Here is a 23,145-nt window from a genome sequence, read left to right as displayed (position 1 = left end):
GAGGGTAGAGCAGTTAGGTGCAGTCGGGAAGTTAGATGTAGCGAGGGGCAAGGTTAGTGGAAAAGGAGGAAAGTAAAACAACTGAAGGTGTGATGGTGAATTGGAGGGCTGCATAGTATTGGAATGGGAACAAGGAAGTGGTTAGATTGGTAAGGACATTGACTAATGGAGATTGAGACCAGGAGGGTTATGGGAACGTAGGATATATTGCAGAGGGAGTTCCTACATGTGCATGTTGGTGTGATGGGTCGAGATGCCCATGGTGTGAAGCAGTCATTGAAATGATGAACGTCGTGTTGGGTGGCGTTGCTCAGCAATGGGGTGGTTCTGCTGTTTCTTGGTCACCATTTGTCGGAGGCCATTCATGTGTACAGATAGCTTGTTGGTTGTCATGCCCACATAGATTACAGCACAGTGGTTGCAGCATAGCTTGTATATCACATGACCAGTTTCACAGGTAGCCCTGCTTTTGATGAGACAGGTAATGTTTGTGGTTGGACTGGAGTAGGTGGTGGTGGGAGGATGGGACAGGTCTTTCATCTAGGTTTATTACAGGGATATGAGCCATGAGGAAAGGGGTTTGGAGCAGGGGTTGTGAAGGGATGGATGGATACTGTGTACTTTCGATGGGTGGTGGAATACCAATGTGGGTGGGGTGGGAAGAACAGTGGATAGGACATTATGGATAGGACATTATTTCTCATTACAGGCCGCAACGAAACGTAGTGAAATTCCTGGCAAAATTCCAGTTGCTCTAGTCCTGGGTGGTACTGAGTCATCTTCATCCTCTTCATCTTCATTTCCACATAACTGTTGCAACCTACATCCACTTGAATCTGCTTAATGTAGCCAAACCTTGCCCCCCCCCCCCTTTACAGTTTTAACTCCTCAAACTTTTCTCCATTACTAAATCGACTATTTTGTGATGCCTCACAATATGCCCTATCAACATGCCCCTTCTTTTATTCAAGTTACGATATAGAGGTTTTTTCTCTCTTATTCAATTCTTTTCAGTACCTCTTCATTAATCATTTGATCTACCCATCCAATCTTCAGCATTCTTCTGTGGCGCATTTCAAAAGCTTCTATTTTCTTCCTGTCTGAACTGTTTATCATCCATTTTCAGTTCCATAAAAGGCTAAACTCCAAATAAGAGGGTTGACTGAAAAGTAATGCCTCCACCTTCGTAACTCTTCAACAGTTGGCAGCATTGGTATGTGGGAAGTACTGCCTTGTTCTGGAGCCTCTTCTCTACAGCTCCAGTTTGTGGGAAGCCTTAGCATTGAATGGTTGTGTTGTTACAGTGTAAAGAATGGAACCATGTGCAGATGGTCGGTCAATGAGATTTAAGCAATGTGCAGTCAGTGAATTCTTGACAGTAGAAGGTGTCACTCCAAAGGAGATTCACCAGAGAATGAAAGCAGTTTAGGGTGATTGTTTTGATGTGAGAACTGTTTGTCGTTGGACAATATGTTTAAAGATGTTGAGGCGGGAACATCTGACTTGTGTCACAAACAAGGAGTTGGACATACTGTGACAGAAACCCTTGAGTTTCACAAGCAAAATGTTGACAGATTGATTCAGGATGATTGTCATATCACTCTGAGAGAAATTTCAAGCACAATTGGCATTTGACAAGAACATGTAGGTTACAATATTGCTTCCCTAGGCTATCGGAAAATCTGTGCACGAAGGGTATCCCAGATGCTAACTCCTGAAATGAAAACGTGCAGACTTTAAATTTGCCAGGATCTCCTCTTGCGTTACAAGAATGAAGGCAACGCCTTTCTCCATTCAGTTGGACAGGAGACGAAATGTGGGTACACCATTACGACCTCGAGACGAAACGTCGGTCTATAGAATATTGACACACAGACTCACCCCAGAAAAACAAATTCAAGACACAGCCCTCAGCTGGAAAAATCGTGGCCACAGTGTTCTGGGACACAGATGGTGTTATCCATGTTGATTTCCTTGATTGTGGAACAAAAATAAATTCAGTGTGTTACATCACAATGCTGTAAACTCTGAAACAATGGCTAACAAAGGTCCAAAAGAAAAAAGGAAATGTTTTCCTGCAACATGATGATGTCCAATCACACTCTTCACATGCCACCACAGAAGAACTTCAGAGACTGAATCTCACCACCATCCTCCATACAGTCCAGATTTAGAACCGTCTGACTTCCATCTGTTCCCCAAAATGAAAGATGATCTGCAGGGATATCATTATGCTTCTGATGAAGATCTTGAGAGAACTGTGAGACTGTGGTTGCAGAAACAGAATGTCAATGTCTTCCGTGATGACTTCAGAAAACTTGTTCATTGTTGGTAGAAATGTATCCAGTTTGCTGCTATTTATGTGGAAAATGGAACATTGGTAATTAAAGATCACATTCTAAGGATTATTTCTGCATTTGATTTATTAAATATTCCCATCAAAACTCAATTAATGAAGGTAGAAGCATTACTTTTCAATCAACTCGCATAGTTTCAGGAAAGACTTTGTAATATGTTAAAATTGTACTAATGTTAACAAATTTCTCTTTTTTCAGAAATGTTATTCTGACTATTGTGAGTCTGCTTTTCATATCCTCTCTCTTTCATAGATACTCGTTTATTTTTCTGCCCAAAATACAAAACTCATCTAATAGATTAAACTCTTATCAACACTATTATTGGATTAAACTCTGCATCAATGGATGTCCAGCTCTTCATTGTGGAAGTGTGCTCCACTTTATCCCATGTGTTGGCTCGGTGGAAAAAAAAATTACATAAGTTGATTGCTTTTCACACCTTCAGCATAGACTTGGTAGAATTGTCTTCACATTCATTCAGCAAGGAGAGAAGTAGTTCATGTTGATAATGATGTGTAATTGATTCCAAAATTCCTCAGTCAGTGGGCTGATTTAGGGCTGCCACATTGGATTGAAGAAAGAGTGCTTGTTATGTACGCCATCGGACTTTAAAGAGTCACGTCAGAAGGGTGTCTGGAAGCATTGTCAATAATAAGAATAACAGTCAGTGGAAACTTTCTCTTCTTCATCTCTTTCCTCACTGCTGGTACAAATGCTTCGTGGAACCACTGAGACAGTTATTTCTCTGTCCATCCACACTTGCAGTATTACACTGATAGTATATTTATGTCATTATTTCATAAACAGCATGGATGTTGGTATTTCCCAATCACCATGATTGGTGCTTATGCCTCTCATTTGCATTACTACATGCCATTAATGTTATGCACTGTTTCTGTTGCTTGAACTCACAAGCTTCCTTCTCGTTCTTTGCAGCTAATGTTTTTGAAGGAAACGTCTTGTAAGAGAGTCTAGTTTCATTAGCATTGTATAAGGTATCTTCAACTCATCTGCTTCTCTTAGATGAGCAACTTTCCCTATTGACTGTCAGCTGCCGAATGCCATGTCATTTTCTCCAGTTTGATAGCCAACACTCACTTGCTTTGCTTTACTATTGCCAAATTGTTTGTTAAATGCATTTAGTTTTTCCTGTATTATTGGGCCGCTGACTGGAATTCCTTTATTGTATTGCTGTCTGAATCATTTATAAACAGCTACTTCCAGTTCTTCATTCTCACTCTTTCACGTTACCTTCCATGATGGCTGGGTACATCGTCAGAGGGCAGCTCACAAAGAGGATGAGGAAATGTGAGAAAGGAGGAGGCGATATGGTGAGGGCACAAAAACTGTTGGGTGGAGGGTGTGGGAACACTAGATTACCTTAGGCTGAGTCTGGGATGATTTTGGGAGCAGAGAATGTGTTGTAAGGATAATTCCCGTCTGCGCATTTCAGAACAACTGGTGGTGGAGGAGAGTGTCCAGATGGCCCAGGTTGTGAAGCAACCGTTTAAATCAAGCTTGATGTAACAGTTAGGTGAAAAGAACAAAAGCAACATGCAGGGTCTTTCTAGAATGAACTACCTGCAGCCGTAAACTAGCAGAATAAGTGGGGTGTGCAACCTAGGGATACATGAAACAGCAAACAGTGCTGCTGCAACCTGTTTCATCCTACCTACATTACCAGGTCTGCATTTGTTTTGATGCTGAACTCCAGCTGTTGTTCCATGCGCAATCTTTGAATTACAGGAAAAGTCAAGCGAGAGGTTGGTTGGCCTGCAACTATCTATGTAACGCATTTATTAAAACAAACTGTATTTGTTCAGTGTACAAATTAAGTGGTGGACATCAGTAACAATTTTAAATCAGTTATAATTGTGCCACGCATCGGAAGTCACAAAGCCTACACTGAAGGTGCTATTGCAGATAATCTTTGTCTCGTGCAAATTTGAATGAGTAGTGGCCAACAAATAAAATATACTTCTACTGTTTGAAGCTTTATAAGTGAAGCACAAGGATAGTTCTGACAGTGCTTAGCACCGATATCTGCAAAATATTTTTACACCGGAAAATGCTACGAAAGTTTGCAACACTTAATGAAAATTGCTGATTTTTGTGTTGTGTCATTCAATCACCAACGAGATTGCATTATTTTTCACATTATCTTTTACACAAAATTTTCATTTCTGTCCATATACAGGGTGATCAAAAAGACAGTATAAATTTGAAAACTTAATAAACCACGGAATAATGTAGATAGAGAGGTAAAAATTGACACACATGCTTGGAATGACATTGGGTTTTATTAGAACAAAAAAAAAAAAAAAAAAACAAAGATCACAAAATGTCCGACAGATGGTGCTGGACAGCAAAACGTGACTGACAGCACATGAGAATCGTGTATAAAAGGAGCTGTAATGAGAGAGAGAGAATCAGATGCCCCAGCATTCACAGCATGTTGACGTTATCTGAAAAGGCGCTTTTAGTGAAGCTGTATTATCAGAATGGGGAATGTGCTAGTCCAGTGTTGCGATCCTATATTCATAGGAAGGGGATTCGAACGGGTAAAGGCCCGTTGACAAATGCAGCTGTGGCGAGAATGATTTCGAAGTTCGCAGCCATGGGTTGTTTAGACGATAGACCCCGTAGTGGCCGACCGAGGACAAGGCGTAATGCTGCTGAGACAGTTCAGAAAGAAATGGAGACTGTAGCGGGTTCGTCTATGCACGGGGAAATCGGCACTCGTGCCGTTGCACGTCGCACCGGCATTCCATACACCACTATTTGGTTGACACTTAGGCGTACCCTCCGATGCTATCCGTACAAAATCCATCAGAATCATGAACTGTTACGTGGCGATTTAGTGAAGTGGAGGGCATCTGCGGTGTGGGCATTTCAAAAGATGGCGGAAGATGACGATTGGTTGAGTAACGTGTTGTGGACCGACGAAGCTCATTTCACACTCTGAGGGTCTGTCAACGCCCACAACTGCAGAATTTGGACTACCGAAAATCGTAGAACTGTCGCGGAAACTCCATCGCACGACAAGAGAGTCACAGTATGGATTAGATGTACCACATCTACCATTATTGGGGCTTTCTTCTTTGAGGAAATGCGTGATTCTGGTTTTGTAACTGCTACCGTGACGGGTGAGAGGTACGCCGATATGTTACAGAATTGCATCATCCCCAGCCTGGCTGATAAACACCTGCTGGAACGTATGATTTTTATGCAGGATGGCGCTCCGCCCCATATTGCTGGATGCGTGTAAAATCTCTTGCGCGCGTCGTTTGGTGATGATCGTGTGCTCAGCTGCCACTTTCGTCATGCTTGGCCTCCCAGACCTCAGTCCGTGCGATTATTGGCTCTGGGGTTACCTGAAGTATCAAGTGTATCGTGATCAACCGACATCTCTAGGGATGCTGAAAGACAACATCCGATGCCAATGCCTCACCATAACTCCGGACATGCTTTACAGTGCTATTCACAACATTATTCCTCAACTACAGATATTGTTGAGGGATGATGGTGGACATATTGAACATTTCCTGTAAAGAACATCATCTTTGCTTTGTCTTCCTTTGTTATGCTCATTATTGCTATTCTGATCAGATGAAGCGCCATCTGTTGGACATTTTTGAACTTTTGTATTTTTTTTGTTCTAATAAAACCCCATGTCATTCCAAGAATATGTGTCAATTTGTACCTCTATATCTACATTATTCCATTATTTATTCAGTTTTCAAATTTATACTGACTTTTTGATCACCCAGTAGATTGTAGTCCTTTGATCCATTGTGTTCATCTACTGCTTAATTTTTGAGACAGAACTGACACAACTGTTGGGCTAAGTTCACACAATTAAAATAAAACTATCAACAATTAGCAAATTAGTCTAGTGAAGGGATACAGCTTTAAAATATAATAATATAATCATATAAAATATAAAATTATAAATAAAATGATTTATTAAATAAAAGTACCAAACAGTTTTAGTCATGGTACAGGTATTGCACTGATACTGAGTGTTTTATTTGTTGTCCTACAAATTTCATTATCAGTGCCAACTGCAGCATTGGACATATGAAGGGGATGCGTACTAACATACTGTGATCCTTGGAGTTCATTAGATGTTTCATTCAATTTAATGCTGGACTTCCAGACTAAAGGACCAACATTCAGATTCCCATCTGACTCCTCAGATTTACACTTTCAGTAGATGCTAGGATGGTTCATTGAAAAAGGACACTGCCAATTTTCTTTTGCACTTTTCCCCAACCCAAGCTTGTACTTAATCTCTAATGATCTCAGTATCGAAGATTTAGCTATCTGGAGCATAATCATGCAACTGGAAGATTTGAAGGGGAAACATCATCTGTATTGAGCACTTGTAAGGCAGAAAATAAAATGTGACCATCATGAGAATACTTGGGACTGGGTCGCAATTATGGAGCTTCATAATAAAATAATCCACCATGAAATTAGTTCATTCATTTTGGATAATATGTTATCATGTACTATTTGGACAGTTACTTGGAGCGTACTTTAAATTTTTTATTATGTGCTGTTGTTGATAGCTTTCTTCTGTGGAGTAAGTTCATAAACTATGAGTTAAATTAATGTAAGTTTCTATAACCTTATATAAAAATATATTTATTTCATTTTATTAGTTGTAGATATTTGTTGATGTAGATTGTTGTTTCCAGAAGCCCAGATGATGCAAATAAGATTCCGGTTCGTGAACCTCGGTATCTTTTTCTTGAAACAAGAAAAAGCAGTCACTTGGGTGTGAGTTTGGTGGGTGGAAATGCTGTTGGCATCTTTGTTCATGGTGTGCAGCCAGATTCTGTGGCCCATAATGCTGGTTTACGGTAAGAAACATGCTGTACCTTTAACAAGAACATGCCAAATTTGCTGCAGTGAAAATCTGATGCACATCATCATCATAATAATCATCATCATCATCAACAACAACTTGTACAGTTTGTGGCCTATGGCAACATCTGCTTGGAACACAGGCATCTAAATTTCTCATCTTCCCACCACCTCTGTGTCCTTACTATAACCCAGCCCGACATAGTCTCCATAATTTCAGGAGGAACAGTAAATTGCGGGGAGGGGTATTATGAGCAGTTTCTTGCAAAAAACAAAAAGTTCCTTTAAGAATGTGTCCAGTGTTCAGTAGTTATAGACTTATAGACTTATAGCTGTGTAGTTGTTATAGTGGCTTCCATAAATTACTTTCAGTGAGTGATTTTTGGGATTATTTCCTTCATCTTTGATTTACAATTTCATATTGCTTTATGATATTCTTCTTAGCTCTGCTAATTGTTCATAAAAGCAACTTGGTGTAATATTGCAGCAGTCCACCTGGCTACTGTCTTCAGATCAAAAGTTGTTGCTAAATTCTGCCAAACACAGCAGAAGCCTCTCTTCTGAAAATAGTGACCAGATGCTGTGCTGAAATATCATGTCAGACTGATTTTTACAATCTGCCATCAAACCTGAGAAGTAGTGGTACATATACATAATAGTGGAATCCCATTACAAGAGCATCAATTCTTCTAGTGTCAAGGACTAATCTGCATCTTGCATTTATTTTTACATCCTGCAGTTCAATTTGTCTTCTCAGATATTTATTCTGTTCATTACTTATTGACAGCAAGAAGTGGTGGTCGTGGTGGTGGTGGTGGTGATTAATCCTGTTTTATGTAAGATGTGATTTGACTAACTTGATAGTGAAATATGTACACTCATTTCATAGAAGTGACATGATATTAAAACAAAATAAATAGTTACATCTAAGTACTCTGACAAATTAATTGTTTAGATATGTGAAAAGGTAAGCAAAGGCTGGTTTTTTTTATCCCTTAGGACTGGTGACCAAATTTTAGAATATAATGGCACTGACCTTCAGCATGCAACGGCAGAGGAAGCTGCATATGAACTGGCCAAACCAGCTGATAAGGTCACCATCCTTGCTCAATACAACATTGACAGTAAGTATGATCAATATAATATGTTCTATTCGTAAACAGTTTTATATATGGAAGTCTAAACATGAAAGATACATTGAGAGGAAGAGGCTAACAATGCACTGTTATAATTTTTTTAAAAAAATCTGAAACTCACTTAATTTACTGGAATCATAATACATAAGAACTCAATCTGAGAACTCAATCTGGTGGCTCCTGCACATAAGAAAACATATGGAAGCCTTTGGAGACTTGTAAGTGGTTGCCTACATAAGTTTCTGTTTTTGTAATTCAGTGCACTCAGAAAATTCATTACATACATGATAGCTCAGTAGGTTGTAGTTGTTTTTATACAATTGTTTGGAACAGGTGAATTATTTTACCAATGATGTGAATGACCACCACCATCCATAGTTTCCTGTGTCCTAGCCCATCAGGCATCTTTTGTAACAGACCAGACAATGAAATTGATATGTGCAGGGAGAGAGTAAGTGGCATTGTGTAAGGTACCACCAGGGATGTGGAGCCATGTTTCTTCATTGAGGACTGAAGGCGGGAATAGCCCAATTGAGATGGTCCCACAGATTCTCGGTCAGATTTAAATCTGGGAAGTTTGGTGCGTAGGAGAGTACGATAAACTCATTTTCATGCTCTTTGAACCACATGTTGCACTGCCCTGCAGGTATGTGCCATTGTGATGAGTAGAAACAAAGCCATTTAGGGGTGGACATGAGCCCCAAGATAGATGCATACTTGTGTTGGTCCATTGTGCCTTCCAGAATGATGAAATCACCTAGGAAATGCCACAAAACATTCCCCAATCCATAACAGTCACTCTTCTTCTGGACCTTTCCAACAATGGTTGCAGGATGTTTGCTTTCAGACATTTTAGAGCATAAAACATGTTTCACCTGAAAAGGCTATCTGTTGCCAGGCAGTAGCGATATTGGTGTGGAAGTTCTAGCCTTTGTCATTGATGAATAGTCCGTCAGCATGGGTGCATAAACCAGGCATCTGCTGCGGAAGCTTATATGCAGCAATGTTCACTGGACTGTTATTGAGGAGAGACTGTTGGTAGCCACTTGGTTCATCTGGTAGGTCACATGCTCAACAGTTGTACATCTATTCAGCTGTATGCATCTCCGCAGCCATCCCCCCCTGCGGGTACGGGGGTAAGAATAGGCCCGCGGTATTCCTGCCTGTCGTAAGAGACGACTAAAAGGAGTCTCAACCTTTTCAGCCTTATATGATGGTCCCCTTTCGGGTTTGACCTCAATCTTTCTAAATTGTTCCGAAGAGTGAGCCAATTGCGGAAGGGTGCACTGTATCTGTCGTGCATTGAGACCTTTAGCTGGCTTTCTCATCGTTGCAATGGTGTCCCGCTCGTTCTCCATCTCTTGGGCGAGGATACGTCCCTGGGTGCGATTACCACGCTGCACTGTGCAGTGTTGCTTTTCGCTGCGACAACGACCTTATACATTTTTGCACCTAAGATCCAGCACGCTAGCCAGTCCGTTGTGGTGGGGCCGCCATGTACCCTGTTGGTTGTAGCCCCCTGACAACACAGGGATCGCTCTACTGATGCCTGCGCCGTTAACTCCCCATGTATGCCAAGGAGTAGATGCCCATCTCCCGGGGGCATCAGGACTCCCGGCAATGGCCATCCTGCCAGGTGGCTCTTGCTGTGGCTGGGTGGCGCCCATGGGGAGGGCCCTTGGTCGGAGTAGGTGGCATCAGGGCAGATGTCCTGCAATGAAGTGTGGTACATCATCTCTTGCTGGTAGCCAGCCACCAGCAGTCTCTAAGCGTTAAAGGGCTCATTTTAAAGCTAACGTTTATGACCCCAAATCGTTCTCATCCCTGGCCACACCATGGGAGATACGAAAGGCAATGAATGATAGTGACATGTATTCGCCCAGGTATCTCGTCTGTACCAGAGCTGATGGGGAATCCTTTGTATCCATGAAGCCTCAGTTCTTTGTAGAGCATTTGGAGGACAAGTTTGGGGAGGTGGAGGGCTTGTCTAAAATGCGCTCTGGGTCAGTTTTGATAAAAAAAAAAACAGCATCCTCGGCCCAGTCACGCAGGTTGCTTGCTTCTGAGAAGTTGGGGGATGTTAACATTACCATCACCCCACATAAGAGTTTAAATATGGTCCAGGGTGTTATTTTCCATAGGGACCTACTTCTGCAGTCTGATGATGAGCTGCGCGCCAACTTAGAGCGTAGAGGTGTTCATTTCGTCCGGCGCTTTCATCGGTGTCCGAGGGACAATCAGTTTGCTACCGGTGCCTTCATCTTGGCCTTCGAGGGTGATACATTACCGGAGAAGGTCAAGGTGATAGTCTACCGTTGTGATGTCAAGCCCTATATCCCTCGCCCGATGTGGTGCTTTAAGTGCTGGAAGTTCGGCCATATGTCTTCCCGCTGTACTTCCAGTCTCACATGTCGAGATTGCGGACGCGCATCTCATCCCGATACTCTGTGCTCCGCCTCCCATCTGTGTCAACTGTGGAGAGCCTCATTCACCTTGCTCGCCAGACTGCAGGATCTTACAGAAAGAACGCAAAATCATGGAATATAAGACCCTGGACTGACTGTTTTACACTGAGGCTAAGCGGAAATTTGAACGGCTACATCCTGTGCGCATGATGTCATCTTATGCCTCCACTGTCACTCCTGCTCCAGCTCCTTTAGCTGCACCACAGACAGTTAGCTCTCAGTGTCAGAGGACCTCACCTGCCTCCTTGACGATGGGGGTCCCCTTCTCTTGCTGTTGCTCCCACACCATCTACCTCGGGAGCAGCACCCACTAAACCACTGGGGACACCAGTCCCCACTTCTAAGCCGGAGAAGCATAAGTCTTCTTCGGCTTCTCTCGCTCGGAAGGGATCCCTTGGGTCACTCCCTTCCCAGGTTCCTACCAACGGCACAGCAGACGCCAACCAGTGGCTGAAGAAGCCACAGGTCGCTGGTCATCGAGCTTCGCGATCATCTTCGGTTCCGGAGACTGACACCAATCAGCCCTCTCAACGACGGCAACCGAAGGAACACAACCCGCTACCTACAAGTTCTGCGTCTGAGGACGAGATGGAGATTCTTGCGTCCGCTGAGGACCTCGATCTCGCCGGTCCCTCAGACGCAATGGATAGAATTTGCACGGGTGCTCCATCGGAGGCAGCAGGTGACCCAGCGGCGTAATCTTCCTTCTCAGTCCCGTCACGCCTTTCTCAGCCATGGACAACACCGTCCTCCAGTGGAACTGCAGCGGTTTCTTCCACCATCTAGCGGAGCTCCGCCAACTTATCAGCCTACACCCTTTCCTCTGCATTGCTCTGCAGGAAACTTGGTTTCCGGCAATGCGAACCCCCTGCCCTCCGTGGCTATCGGGATTATTATAAGAACCGGGTAGCTCATGAAAGGGTGTCTGGTGGCGTCTGCATCTATGTCCTGAACTCTTCACAGCGAGTCTGTCCCTCTCCAAACACCTTTAGAGGCTGTCGCTGTTCGGGTGTGGACGCCACAGGCTGTTACCGTCTGCAGTCTTTACCTTCCACCAGATGGTGATGTCGCGCAGCATGTCCTGGCTGCTCTGATAGCCCAATTGCCGCCACCTTTCTTGTTACTGGGCAACTTTAACGCCCATAACCATCTGTGGGGTGGGTCAGTGGCAACAAGTCAAGGCGCCATCGTTGAGCCTTTATTGGCGCAGCTCGATCTCTCGATATTAAATGATGGTGCTTTCACACACTTCAGTGTGGCGCATGGCACATACTCCACCATTGACCTTTCGATCTGTAGCCCTAGCCTCTTACCGTCTGTCCAATGGGGAGTGCATGACGACCTGTGTGGTAGTGACCACTTTCCGATCTTTCTGTCACTGCCACAGCGTCAGTCTTCTGGGCGCCCTAGCAGATGGGCTATGAATCAGGCTGACTGGAACTTGTTCTCCTCCACTGCTGCTATTGAGCCTCTCTCTAACGATGACATTGATGCAGTGTTTCAATCGGTCACCACCGGCATTGTTACTGGCACTGAATCCGCCATTCCCCGTTCTTCTGGGTCCCCTCGGCGGCGGACTGTGCCTTGGTGGTCGCCTGAGATCGCTGAAGCAATTAAAGCATCACAAGCGACATCCCTCAATCGACCACCTTATCGCCTTCAAACGGCTGCGTGCGCGAGCCCACCGCATTATCCGCCAATGCAAGCAGGAGTGCTGGGAGCGGTATGTGTCCACCATTGGCCTCCATGTCACTCCATCGCAGGTGTGGGCCAAGATTCGATGCCTCTATAGCTATCGGACCCCTGTCAGTATCCCTGCGCTCTCACTGAATGGAGCGGTTTGTACTGACTCCGACGTCATTGCAAACCGCTTGGCAGAGCACTTTGCTCTGAATTCCACTTCTGCCAACTACCCCTTGGGCTTCCGCTCCATTAAAGATCAGATAGACCGTCGGAGTCTTTCTTTTCGCACCCACCATCCTGAATTGTACAATGTTCCATTCAGTGAGTGGGAATTTCGCAGTGCCCTCGCTGCTTGTCCTGATACCGCTCCTGGGCCAGATAGCATCCACTCTCAAATGCGGAAACACCTTTCAGTGGACTCCCAGCGACACCTCCTCGACCTTTACAACCGTATTTGGGTCGAGGGTGAGTTTCCATCGCAGTGGTGGGAAAGTCTTGTTATCCCCATTCTGAAACCAGGGAAGAACCCTTTGGAGGTGGAGAGCTACCGTCCCATTAGCCTCACCAACGTTCTTTGCAAGTTGCTTGAAAGGATGGTGAGCCAGCACTTGAATTGGGTACTGGAGTCTCGTGGCTTTCTGGCTCCATCTCAGGGTGGGTTCCGTAAAGGCCGCTCCGCCGTCGACAATCTGGTGATACTGGAGTTGGCCATCCGTACTGCCTTTGCCCGCCGTCAGCATCTGGTCGCTGTCTTTTTCGACATGCGGAAGGCGTATGATACGACATGGCGTCATCACATCCTTTCTACGCTTCATGGATGGGGTCTTCGGGGCCCTCTGCCGATCTATATCCGCAATTTTCTGTCTTATCGTACCTTCCGCGTGCACGTCGTGGCCTCATATAGTTCCTCCCAAGTCCAGGAGAACGGTGTGCCACAGGGTTCTGTTCTAAGTGTCAGCCTGTTTTTAATAGCCATTAACGGGCTCGCTGCGACCGTGGGAAATTCTGTCTCTGCTTCCCTGTATGCTGACGACTTCTGCCTTTACTACAGCTCTGTTGGCATTGCAGCTGCTGAACGTCAGCTACAGGGCGCAATCCGCAAGGCACAGTCCTGGGCTTTAGCGCATGGTTTTCAGTTTTCGGCAGCCAAGACCTACGTTATGCATTTCTGCCGGCGACACACAGTTCACCCGGAGCCGCTGCTTTATCTTGACGGCGAACTTCTTCCAGTGGTAGAGTCACATAGGTTTTTGGGGGTGGTTCTTGATGCCCGGTTGACTTGGCTGCCTCATATTCGGCAGCTTAAACAGGCGTGTTGGCGGCATCTAAATGCTACGTGATGCCTGAGCCACACCAGGTGGGGTGCCGACCGATCTACTCTCCTACAGCTTTACCAGGCGTTAATCCAGTCCCGTCTGGACTATGGGAGTCTGGCTTATGGCTCAGCATCCCCATCTGCTTTGCGGGTGCTGGACCCAATACTACACAGCGGGATACGACTTGCCACTGGTGCCTTCTGGACCAGCCCTGTGGACAGCATATTAGTGGAGGCAGGTGTCCCTCCCCTGCGGTTACGACGTCAACGTTTGCCGGCCACTTATGCTGCCCACGTTTTTAGCTTGCCTGGGCATCCCAACTATCGTCTCCTGTTCCCGCAATCGGTCGTCCATCTGCCAGAACATCGGCCTCAGGTTGTACGATCGCAGTCCGAGTCAAAGAGCTTCTTTCTGGGCTTAGGGTTCTCACTGTTCCACCTCCTTTCCGGGCCACATTGTGTACACCCCCATCGTGTGTTCCTCGCCCTTGCCTTCGGCTCGACTTGGCACAGGGCTCGAAGGACCTAGTCCCTCCAGAGGCCTTCCGCCGCCGCTTTTATTCCATTCTGGCCACGTATCAGGGCTCTGACGTTGTATACAGTTCGATGGTTGCTGGTCGTGTTGGTTATGCGCTAACTCTAGGGGACCATTCCGAACAACGCTCCTTGCCAGATGGCTGCAGCATTTACACTGTTGAGCTGGTCGCCATCTTTCGAGCCCTACAGTATATCCGCTCCTGCTCAGGTGAGTCCTTCGTTATCTGTAGTGATCCCCTGAGCGGTTTACGAGGTCTCGACCAGTGTTTCCCTCGTTCTCGTCTGGTGTTGGCTATCCAGGAGTCCCTGTGTGCTCTTGCGCGTTGCAGCCGCTCTGTGGTCTTCGTGTGGACCCCAGGCCATGTTGGGATACCCGGCAATGAGAATGTTGACCGCCTGGCGAAAGAGGCCACCAGTACACCATCTCTGGACAAATTTTCGAGCGTTCCTACGCAGCAAAATTCTGTACCTTTGGGACATTGAATGGCGCACCCTGCCTTCATGAAATAAACTTCGGGCCATCAAGGAGGCTACCGGTGTGTGGCGCTCCTCCTTGCGGGCCTCTCGCAAGAGTCTGTTGTCCTCTGCCGGCTGCGCATTGGGCACACAAGGCTGACGCACGGCCACCTATTGCGACGTGAGGACCCACCTTTATGTCGCTGCGGCTCCATTTTGACAGTGGTCCACATTTTATTGGACTGTCCACTTTTAGCTGTGCTCAGGCAGTCGTTCGCACTGCCTGACACGCTCCCTGCACTTTTAACAGATGACTCTGCTATAGCTGACTTAGTTTTACGTTTTATTTGGTCAGGGGTTTTTTATCGTTTAATCTGAGTGTTTCTGTTTCATTTTATTGTATTGTGTTGATTCTGGCCTTTGGCCTACGATTTTAAACTGAGTTTTTAATATGTTCTCGGTGGTTGGCTTTTCCTTTTTTTATCCCTCTGGTCGGCCAACCACCGCCACACTCTGTGTAGTTTTACTTTGTTTTGTCTGTTCTTTGTCTGAGTATTTCTTGTCCTGTGTCCGATGACCGTAGCAGTGTGGTCCCTTTAACTCCCCACAAACCAACCAACCAACCTCCGCAGCCATCATTCAACCCTGTTATCTTTTGCCTGTGGTGCACCACAGTTGCCTCAGTGCCATTTTGGATAGCACCATTTTGCCATCTGGAGTATACTTTAACCACAGCAGCATGCAAACAGTTTGTGAACTTAGCTGTTTCGGAACTGATTCCACCCATAGCCCGAAAGGCAATGAATATGCCCTTTTGGTCGTCAGGTACATCACTCCATTTCTGCTTAACAACAACTCCATTGTTTTCCACATCCCCCAAATAAGCTTTACATACATCCCACTGCTAGTACTGCTTCTTGCCATCTGTAAGTGTTGTTGTTGTTGTGGTCTTCAGTCCGGAGACTGGTTTGATGCAGCTCTCCGTGCTACTCTATCCTGTGCATGCTTCTTCATCTCCCAGTACCTACTGCAACCTACATCCTTCTCAATCTGCTTAGTGTATTCATCTCTTGGTCTCCCTCCACGATTTTTACCCTCCACACGGCCCTCCAATGCTAAATTTGTGGTCCTCTGGTGCCTCAGAACATGTCCTACTAACCGGTCCCTTCTTTTTGTCAAGTTGGGCCACAAACTCCTCTTCTCCCCAATTCTATTCAATACCTCCTCATTAGTTATGTGATCTACCCATCTAATCTTCAGCATTCTTCTGTAGCACCACATTTTGAAAGCTTCTATTCTCTTCTTGTCCAAACTAGTTATCGTCCATGTTTCACTTCCATACATGGCTACACTCCATACAAATACTTTCAGTAACGACTTCCTGACACTTAAATCAGTACTCGATGTTAACAAATTTCTCTTCTTCAGAAATGCTTTCCTTGCCATTGCCAGTCTACATTTTATATCCTCTCTACTTCGACCATCATCAGTTATTTTGCTCCCCAAATAGCAAAACTCCCTCACTACTTTAAGTGTCTCATTTCCTAATCTAATTCCCTCAGCGTCACCCGACTTAATTCGACTACATTCCATTATCCTCGTTTTGCTTTTGTTGATGTTCATCCTATATCCTCCTTTCAAGACACTGTCCATTCCGTTCAACTGCTCTTCCAAGTCCTATGCTGTCTCTGACAGAATTACGATGTCATCGGCGAACCTCAAAGTTTTTATTTCTTCTCCATGGACTTTAATACCTACTTCGAATTTTTCTTTTGTTTCCTTTACTGCTTGCCCAATATAGAGATCGAATAACATTGGGGAGAGGCGGCTACACCCCTGTCTTACTCCCTTCCCAACAACTGCTTCCCTTTCCTGTCCCTCGACTCTTATAACTGCCACATGGTTTCTGTACAAATTGTAAATAGCCTTTCGCTCCCTGTATTTTACCCCTGCCACCTTTAGAATTAGAAAGAGAGTATTCCAGTCAACATTGTCAAAAGCTTTCTCTAAGTCTACAAATGCTAGAAACGTAAGTTTGCCTTTCCTTAATCTTTCTTCTAAGATAAGTCGAAAGGACAGTATTGCCTCATGTGTTCCCATATTTCTACGGAATCCAAACTGATTTTCCCTGAGGTCGTCTTCTACCAGTTTTTCCATTCGTCTGTAAAGAATTAACATCAGTATTTGGCAGCTGTGACTTGTTAAACTGATAGTTGGGTAATTTTCACATCTATCACCAACTGCTTTCTTTGGTTTTGGAATTATTATACTCTTCTTGAAGTCTGAGGGTAATTCACCTGTCTCATACATCTTGCTCACCAGATAGTAGAGTTTTGTTAGGACTGGCTCTCGCAAGGCCATCAGTAGTTCTAATGGAATGTTGTCTACTCCCGGGGCCGTATTTCAACTCAGGTCTTCCAGTGCTATGTCAAACTCTTCACGCAGTATCGTATTTCCCATTTCGTCTTCATCTACATCCTCTTCCATTTCCAAAATATTGTCCTCAAGTACATCGCCCTTGTACATACTCCTTCCACCTTTCTATTTTCCCTTCTTTGCTGAGAACTGGGTTTCCTTTTGAGCTCTTGATATTCATACAAGTGGCTCTCTTTTCCCCAAAGGTCTCTTTAATTTTCCTGTAGGCTGTATCTATCTTGCCCCTAGTGAGATAAGCCTCTACATCCTGACTATTGTCCTCTAGCCATCCCTGCTTAGCCATTTTGCACTTCCTGTCGATCTCATTTTTGAGATGTTTGTATTCCTTTTTGCCTGCTCCATTTACTGCATTTTTATATTTTCTCCTTTCATCAATTAAATTCAATATTTCTTCTGTTACCCAAGGATTTCTACTAGCCCTCTGCTTTTTACCTACTTGATCCTCTGCTGCCTTCACTACTTCATCCCTCAGAGCTACCCATTCTTCTTCTACTGTATTTTTTTCCCCCCATTCTTGTCATTCGTTCCCTAATGCTCTCCCTGAAGCACTCTACAACATCTGATTCTTTCAGTTTATCCAGGTCCCATCTCCTTAAATTCCCATCTTTCTGCAGTTTCTTCAGTTTTAATCTGCAGTTCATAACCAATATATTGTGGTCAGGGTCCACATCTGCCCCTGGAAATGTCTTACAATTTAAAACCTTGTTCCTAAATCTCTGTCTTACCATTATATAATCTATCTGAAACCTTCATGTATCTCCAGGATTCTTCCATGTATACAACCTTCTTTTATAATTCTTGAACCACGTGTTAGCTATGATTAAGTTATGCTCTGTGCAAAATTCTACCAGACGGCTTCCTCTTTCATTTCTTACCCCCAATCCATATTCACCTATTGTGTTTCCTTCTCTCCCTTTTCCTACTCTCGAATTCCAGTCACCCATGACTATTAAATTTTCGTCTCCCTTCACTATTTGAATAATTTCTTTTATCTCATCATACATTTCATCAATTTCTTCATCATCTGCAGAGCTAGTTGGCATATAACTTTGTACTACTGTAGTAGGCATGGGCTTCGTGTCTATCTTGGCCACAATAATGCGTTCACTATGCTGTTTGTAGTAGCTTACCTGCACTCTATTTTTTTATTCATTATTAAACCTTCTCCTTCATTACCCCTATTTGATTTTGTATTTATAACCCTGTATTCACCTGACCAAAAGTCATGTTCCTCCTGCCACCGTGCTTCACTAATTCCCACTATATCTAACTTTAACCTATCCATTTCCCTTTTTAAATTGTGAGTGGTTGAGTGGTTATTGCATATTGTCATCGAACATAGGTTGTGGTCACATTAATGTGATGGGGCTGTGTATATAAAATCATTTCGTCACTGGAAGACCGAATGTAGTGTTGCAGTGGTTAACCCACTGCTCCCACGTTTGGTTAGAGGAGGCTTCAGATACTCATCCGGCCCTCCTAACTTAGTTTTTGCATGGCTACTCTTAATCAGCCAAAGCAGTTGCTGATATGATCCCTTTTAAAGGGCATATCTATTTCCTTCACCATCTTTGGACTGTACAAATCAGTGCTCTGTCTCTGATGAGCTTATTGTCAAAGAGGTGGTAAATCTTCCTCCCATCCTTCCTATATTGACTTCTGACAGTGAAAGCTTACAGACTACTGTTGAAATTCTATTAGAAAAATGCGTATCAGAATATGTAGCTACTTGGAGAAACAATTAAAGCAGGCAGCCAGGTCACTTTTCTTAGTTATGAGTTGTCTGGTTGCAGTGACTATGCATTAACATTCAACATTTTTGAGACTGAAGAGGTGCTGAAATGCTATTGCATTAAATAAATATTCACTAGATGCAGAAGGTCAAGACAAAACAGAATGTAAGATATTCAGACTCACAGTAGTTAAGTATAGAGGGTGATCCATTGATCATGACTGGGCCAAATAACTCACGAAATAAGCATCAAACGAAAAAACTTCGAAGAACGAAACTTGTCTAGCTTGAAGGGGGAAACCATTTGGTGCTATGGCAGGTCTGCTAGATGGCGCTGCCATAGGTCAGTCAGATATCAACTGTGTTATTTTAAAATAGGAACCCCAATTTTTTATTACATATTCATGTAGTACATAAAGAAATATGAATGTTTTAGTTGGACCACTTTTTTGGCTGTGTGATAGATGGCACTGTAATAGTCACAAACCTAAGGTTCACAATTTTAGATGAACAGTTGGTAACAGGTAGGTTATTTTAATTAAAATACAGAATGTAGGTAAGTTTGAACATTTTATTTCGGTTGTTCCAATGTGATACATGTACCTTTGTCAACTTATTATTTCTGAGAACGCATGCTGTTACAGCATGATTACCTGTAAATACCACATTAATGCAATAAATGCTCAAAATGATGTCTGTCAACCACAATGCATTTGGCAATACGTGTAACGACATTCCTCTCAACAGAGAGTAGTAATGTTCGCACATGCATAGACAATGTGCTGATGCATGTTGTCAGGCGTTGTCAGTGGATCACGATAGCAAATATCCTTCAACTTTTCCCACAGAAAAAAATCCGAGGGCGTCATATCCGGTGAACATGCGGGCCATGGTATGGTGCTTCGACGACCAATCCACATGTCATGAAATATGATATTCAATATCGCTTCAACCGTACGCGAGCTGTGTGCCAGACATCCATCATGTTGGAAGTACATCACCATTGTGTCATGCAGTGAAACATCTTGTAGTAACATCGGTAGAACATTGCATAGGTAATCAGCATACATTGCACTATTTAGATTGCCATCGATAAAATGGGGCCCAGTTATCCTCCCTCCCATAATGCCGCACCATACATTAACCCGCCAAGGTCGCTGATGTTCCACTTGTCCCATAATTTCTCTTGTGCCCAGTGGCAGAAATCTACACAATGTGAAAAATCGTCGCCATGCAATTCCTGGTGCATAGAAATTTGGTACAGGTGCAATAAATGTTGCTGTAGCATTCCCAACACCAATGTTGTTGAGATTCCCGATTCTCGCACAATTTGTCTGCTACTGATGTGCGGGTTATCCTCGACAGCAGCTAAAACACCTACTTGGGCATCATCATTTGTTGCCAGTCATGGTTGACGTTTCACATGTGGCTGAACGTTTCCTGTTTCCTTAAATAATGTAACTGTCCGGTGAACGGTTCAGACACTTGGATGATGTTGTCCAGGATACCGAGCAGCATACATAGTGCGTACCCATTGGGCATTTTGATCACAATAGCCATACATCAACACGATATTGACCTTTTCCGCGATTGGTAATCGGTCCATTTTAACACGGATAATGTATCACGAAGCAAATACCGTCCACACTGGTGGAATGTTATGTAATGCCACGTACTTATACGTTTGTGACTATTACAGTGCCATCTATCACAAATCGAAAAAAGTGGCCCAACTAAAACATTCATATTTCTTTACATAGTACACAAATATGTAATAAAAAATGGGGGTTACTATTTAAAAAGTGCAGTTGATATCCATTTGACCAATGGCAGCTCCATCTGGCGGGCCAACCATAGCGCCCTGTGGTTTCTCCCTTCAAGCTAGATGAGTTTCGTTCTTTGTAGTTTTTTCGTTTGCTGCTTATTTCATGAGATATTTGGCATGGTCACTATCAATGGACCACCCTGTATATTAGCAATATTATGAAAAGGATAGTTTATACTCACTGTATAGGGGAGACGCTTGGTGGCAGATAGCACAACAACAAGACTGCCGGAAAGTGAGCTTTCAACCAACAAGGCCTGTGTGTGTGTGTGTGTGTGTGTGTGTGTGTGTGTGTGTGTGTGTGTGTGTGTGCGTGCGTGCGTGTGGTGGGGGGGTGGGGTGTAGAAGTAGTAATTTTAAATTTTAATTTAAGTTAAGAGAGATTTTTTAAATTTATTTTTTGTGGACCTGGATCCTTTCCAAAATGTCAGTAATCAGTCTGATTCAACAGTGTTGAAATTAAACGCTAATACTTGCAGTAGAAGGCAGTTACAAAGTGAAGATATAACATGCTCCGTTTGTAATATGTAATTGAAAAAAAGGAATCACTTTACAAATATGAGTAGAAGATACAAAACACAGGCAAAACTAAATATCTAACTTGCTGCCCTGGAAATATGACACCGGTGACAACTGGAGCCAGTTGAAATGGTGTTAGGAAAATATGTACCAAAATTTATAGCTACTTGGAGAAGCAGTTAAAGCAAGCAGCCAAACCACTGGCAAATTTTTGAAGTATGTTCTTTATTTAAGGTAGCTCCAGTAAATTAGTTGAGACTACTGATCGGATTTGATAACTCTGCTTGGACTTTATCCGGCCACTGCTTCGTTCTGCTGGAAGAATGAGTTCCACAAGAAAGATATTCAGACTGATACAAAAGACATTGCTCTCTGGATTTTCAAGAAGAGTGTTACTGATAGTTTTCAATATGTTGAAGATGCTTCTGTGTTTTGGCTCACTGGAGAATACGAGTAGTCATCTAAACAGAACAAATGCAAGAATTAATACAGTAATGAAAAATACTGAATGGTATACAAACACTGTAAAGAATAAATCAATTCACTGTAAGGCGAAACTGTGTGTATAACTCCCCCCCCCCCCCCCCTCTCTCCAGTACACACACACACACACACACACACACACACACAAAGAAAAAAACAACACTACCCTACACAAGTGGACTGCAGTGCTAGGACAGTGTGTTTCTGTGACTGTGTGTAGTATGAAGTTATGCTGATTACCTTAATGGCAAATACATAATAGTAATCCTAAGTCAAAGTAGGGACTGAATCTCTGAATATTTGAATGATTGGTGAGGTTTCTGACTAACTTATGTACCAACCCTTGGTATTCATCCAGGGTGAGGTTCCTGTCTAACTGATGTACCAATCCTTGGTATTCATCCATAAGCTTCAGTAATCTGGACCTATGGTGATATGATTTTCAAACATTGACTAAGTCTGATCATCTTATCAAAAAGGCCATAAAATGAGGAAATTATCCACAGCTCTTAGTTTTCTGTTTGTATTCTTATTTCATTTTGTTGTTGTTTGTACTTCATATTTTTGATTCAGAGAAAGGAGTTGAGTTAAACATTTATCTAAATGAGACAGTGAAACCACATTTATTTTATCCTTTCAGATGGAACTTACACACAAGTGGCTCATGCTGTAGTCCAGGAATCTGAAACTTTGTGCATTAAGCTTTCTTTCTCTCCTCCTTTTTTCATTTAAAGAAATTTGCTCCCCAGAAGGCTCACAAATCTCTTGTGAGCATGTGCATGGTGAGCATGGGCATGGACCCACAGCCATTGCAGTATTTGTTCCTTGCGTGTTCTGCAACCTTACTCCCTGGCTATATCTTTCCTCAGACTTGGTCTATAGGATACGTTCTTTGTTGGTATCTTGGCTTGCATATAGGACACATTGCTTTTCCCACTTTGTTAGTTTATATCTTTTTACCAGACAATTATTTTTCAACATTCATTTCAGGTTAGTTGTGTTTGGTCCACACATCAATTTTTTTTTTAGTGCATGCCAAGCAATGGGGTCACCCTATACCCAGCGTTATTGCCAGCCCAAGTGGGCAGGAGGAGGCAAACGGCTATCAAGCCATTCTTTGAAAAAAAAAAAAATTGTTTGAAGAAATCTCTTTCCTCGTAAACTATGAAGTGGTCTGCCATAATAAAAACAGTGAATTTTTCTAAGGCCGGAGCATTTACTTTTTTTGGAAGAAACTTGGTGACGTAGCTATCTATGTAACACCCCACAAGCATCTGAACATGGTACACGGTATAATTTTTCACTGTTACATAATGCTGCAAACAGATG

The 23,145-nt window shown here is 43.4% G+C and overlaps 1 protein-coding gene across 6 annotated transcripts in view; it reads left to right on the top strand.

Annotated features, from left to right (window-relative positions):
* LOC126336915 (disks large homolog 5-like) overlaps window positions 1-23,145 on the top strand; it is a 185,498-nt gene that overhangs the window by 106,675 nt on the left and 55,678 nt on the right. For all 6 annotated transcript variants that reach the window (XM_050001046.1, XM_050001047.1, XM_050001050.1 and 3 more), the window contains exons 21-22: window positions 7,061-7,225; window positions 8,229-8,353. In XM_050001046.1, the coding sequence (XP_049857003.1) occupies window positions 7,061-7,225; window positions 8,229-8,353 (290 nt within the window). The remainder of the gene's footprint in view (window positions 1-7,060; window positions 7,226-8,228; window positions 8,354-23,145) is intronic.

This window comes from Schistocerca gregaria, chromosome 2 (genome assembly GCF_023897955.1).
Source record: "Schistocerca gregaria isolate iqSchGreg1 chromosome 2, iqSchGreg1.2, whole genome shotgun sequence".
In the NCBI taxonomy this organism is placed as follows: Eukaryota; Metazoa; Arthropoda; class Insecta; order Orthoptera; family Acrididae; genus Schistocerca; species Schistocerca gregaria.
The sequence above is the reverse complement of the archived record's forward strand: the minus strand, read 5'-3'. Positions and strand labels throughout refer to the sequence as shown.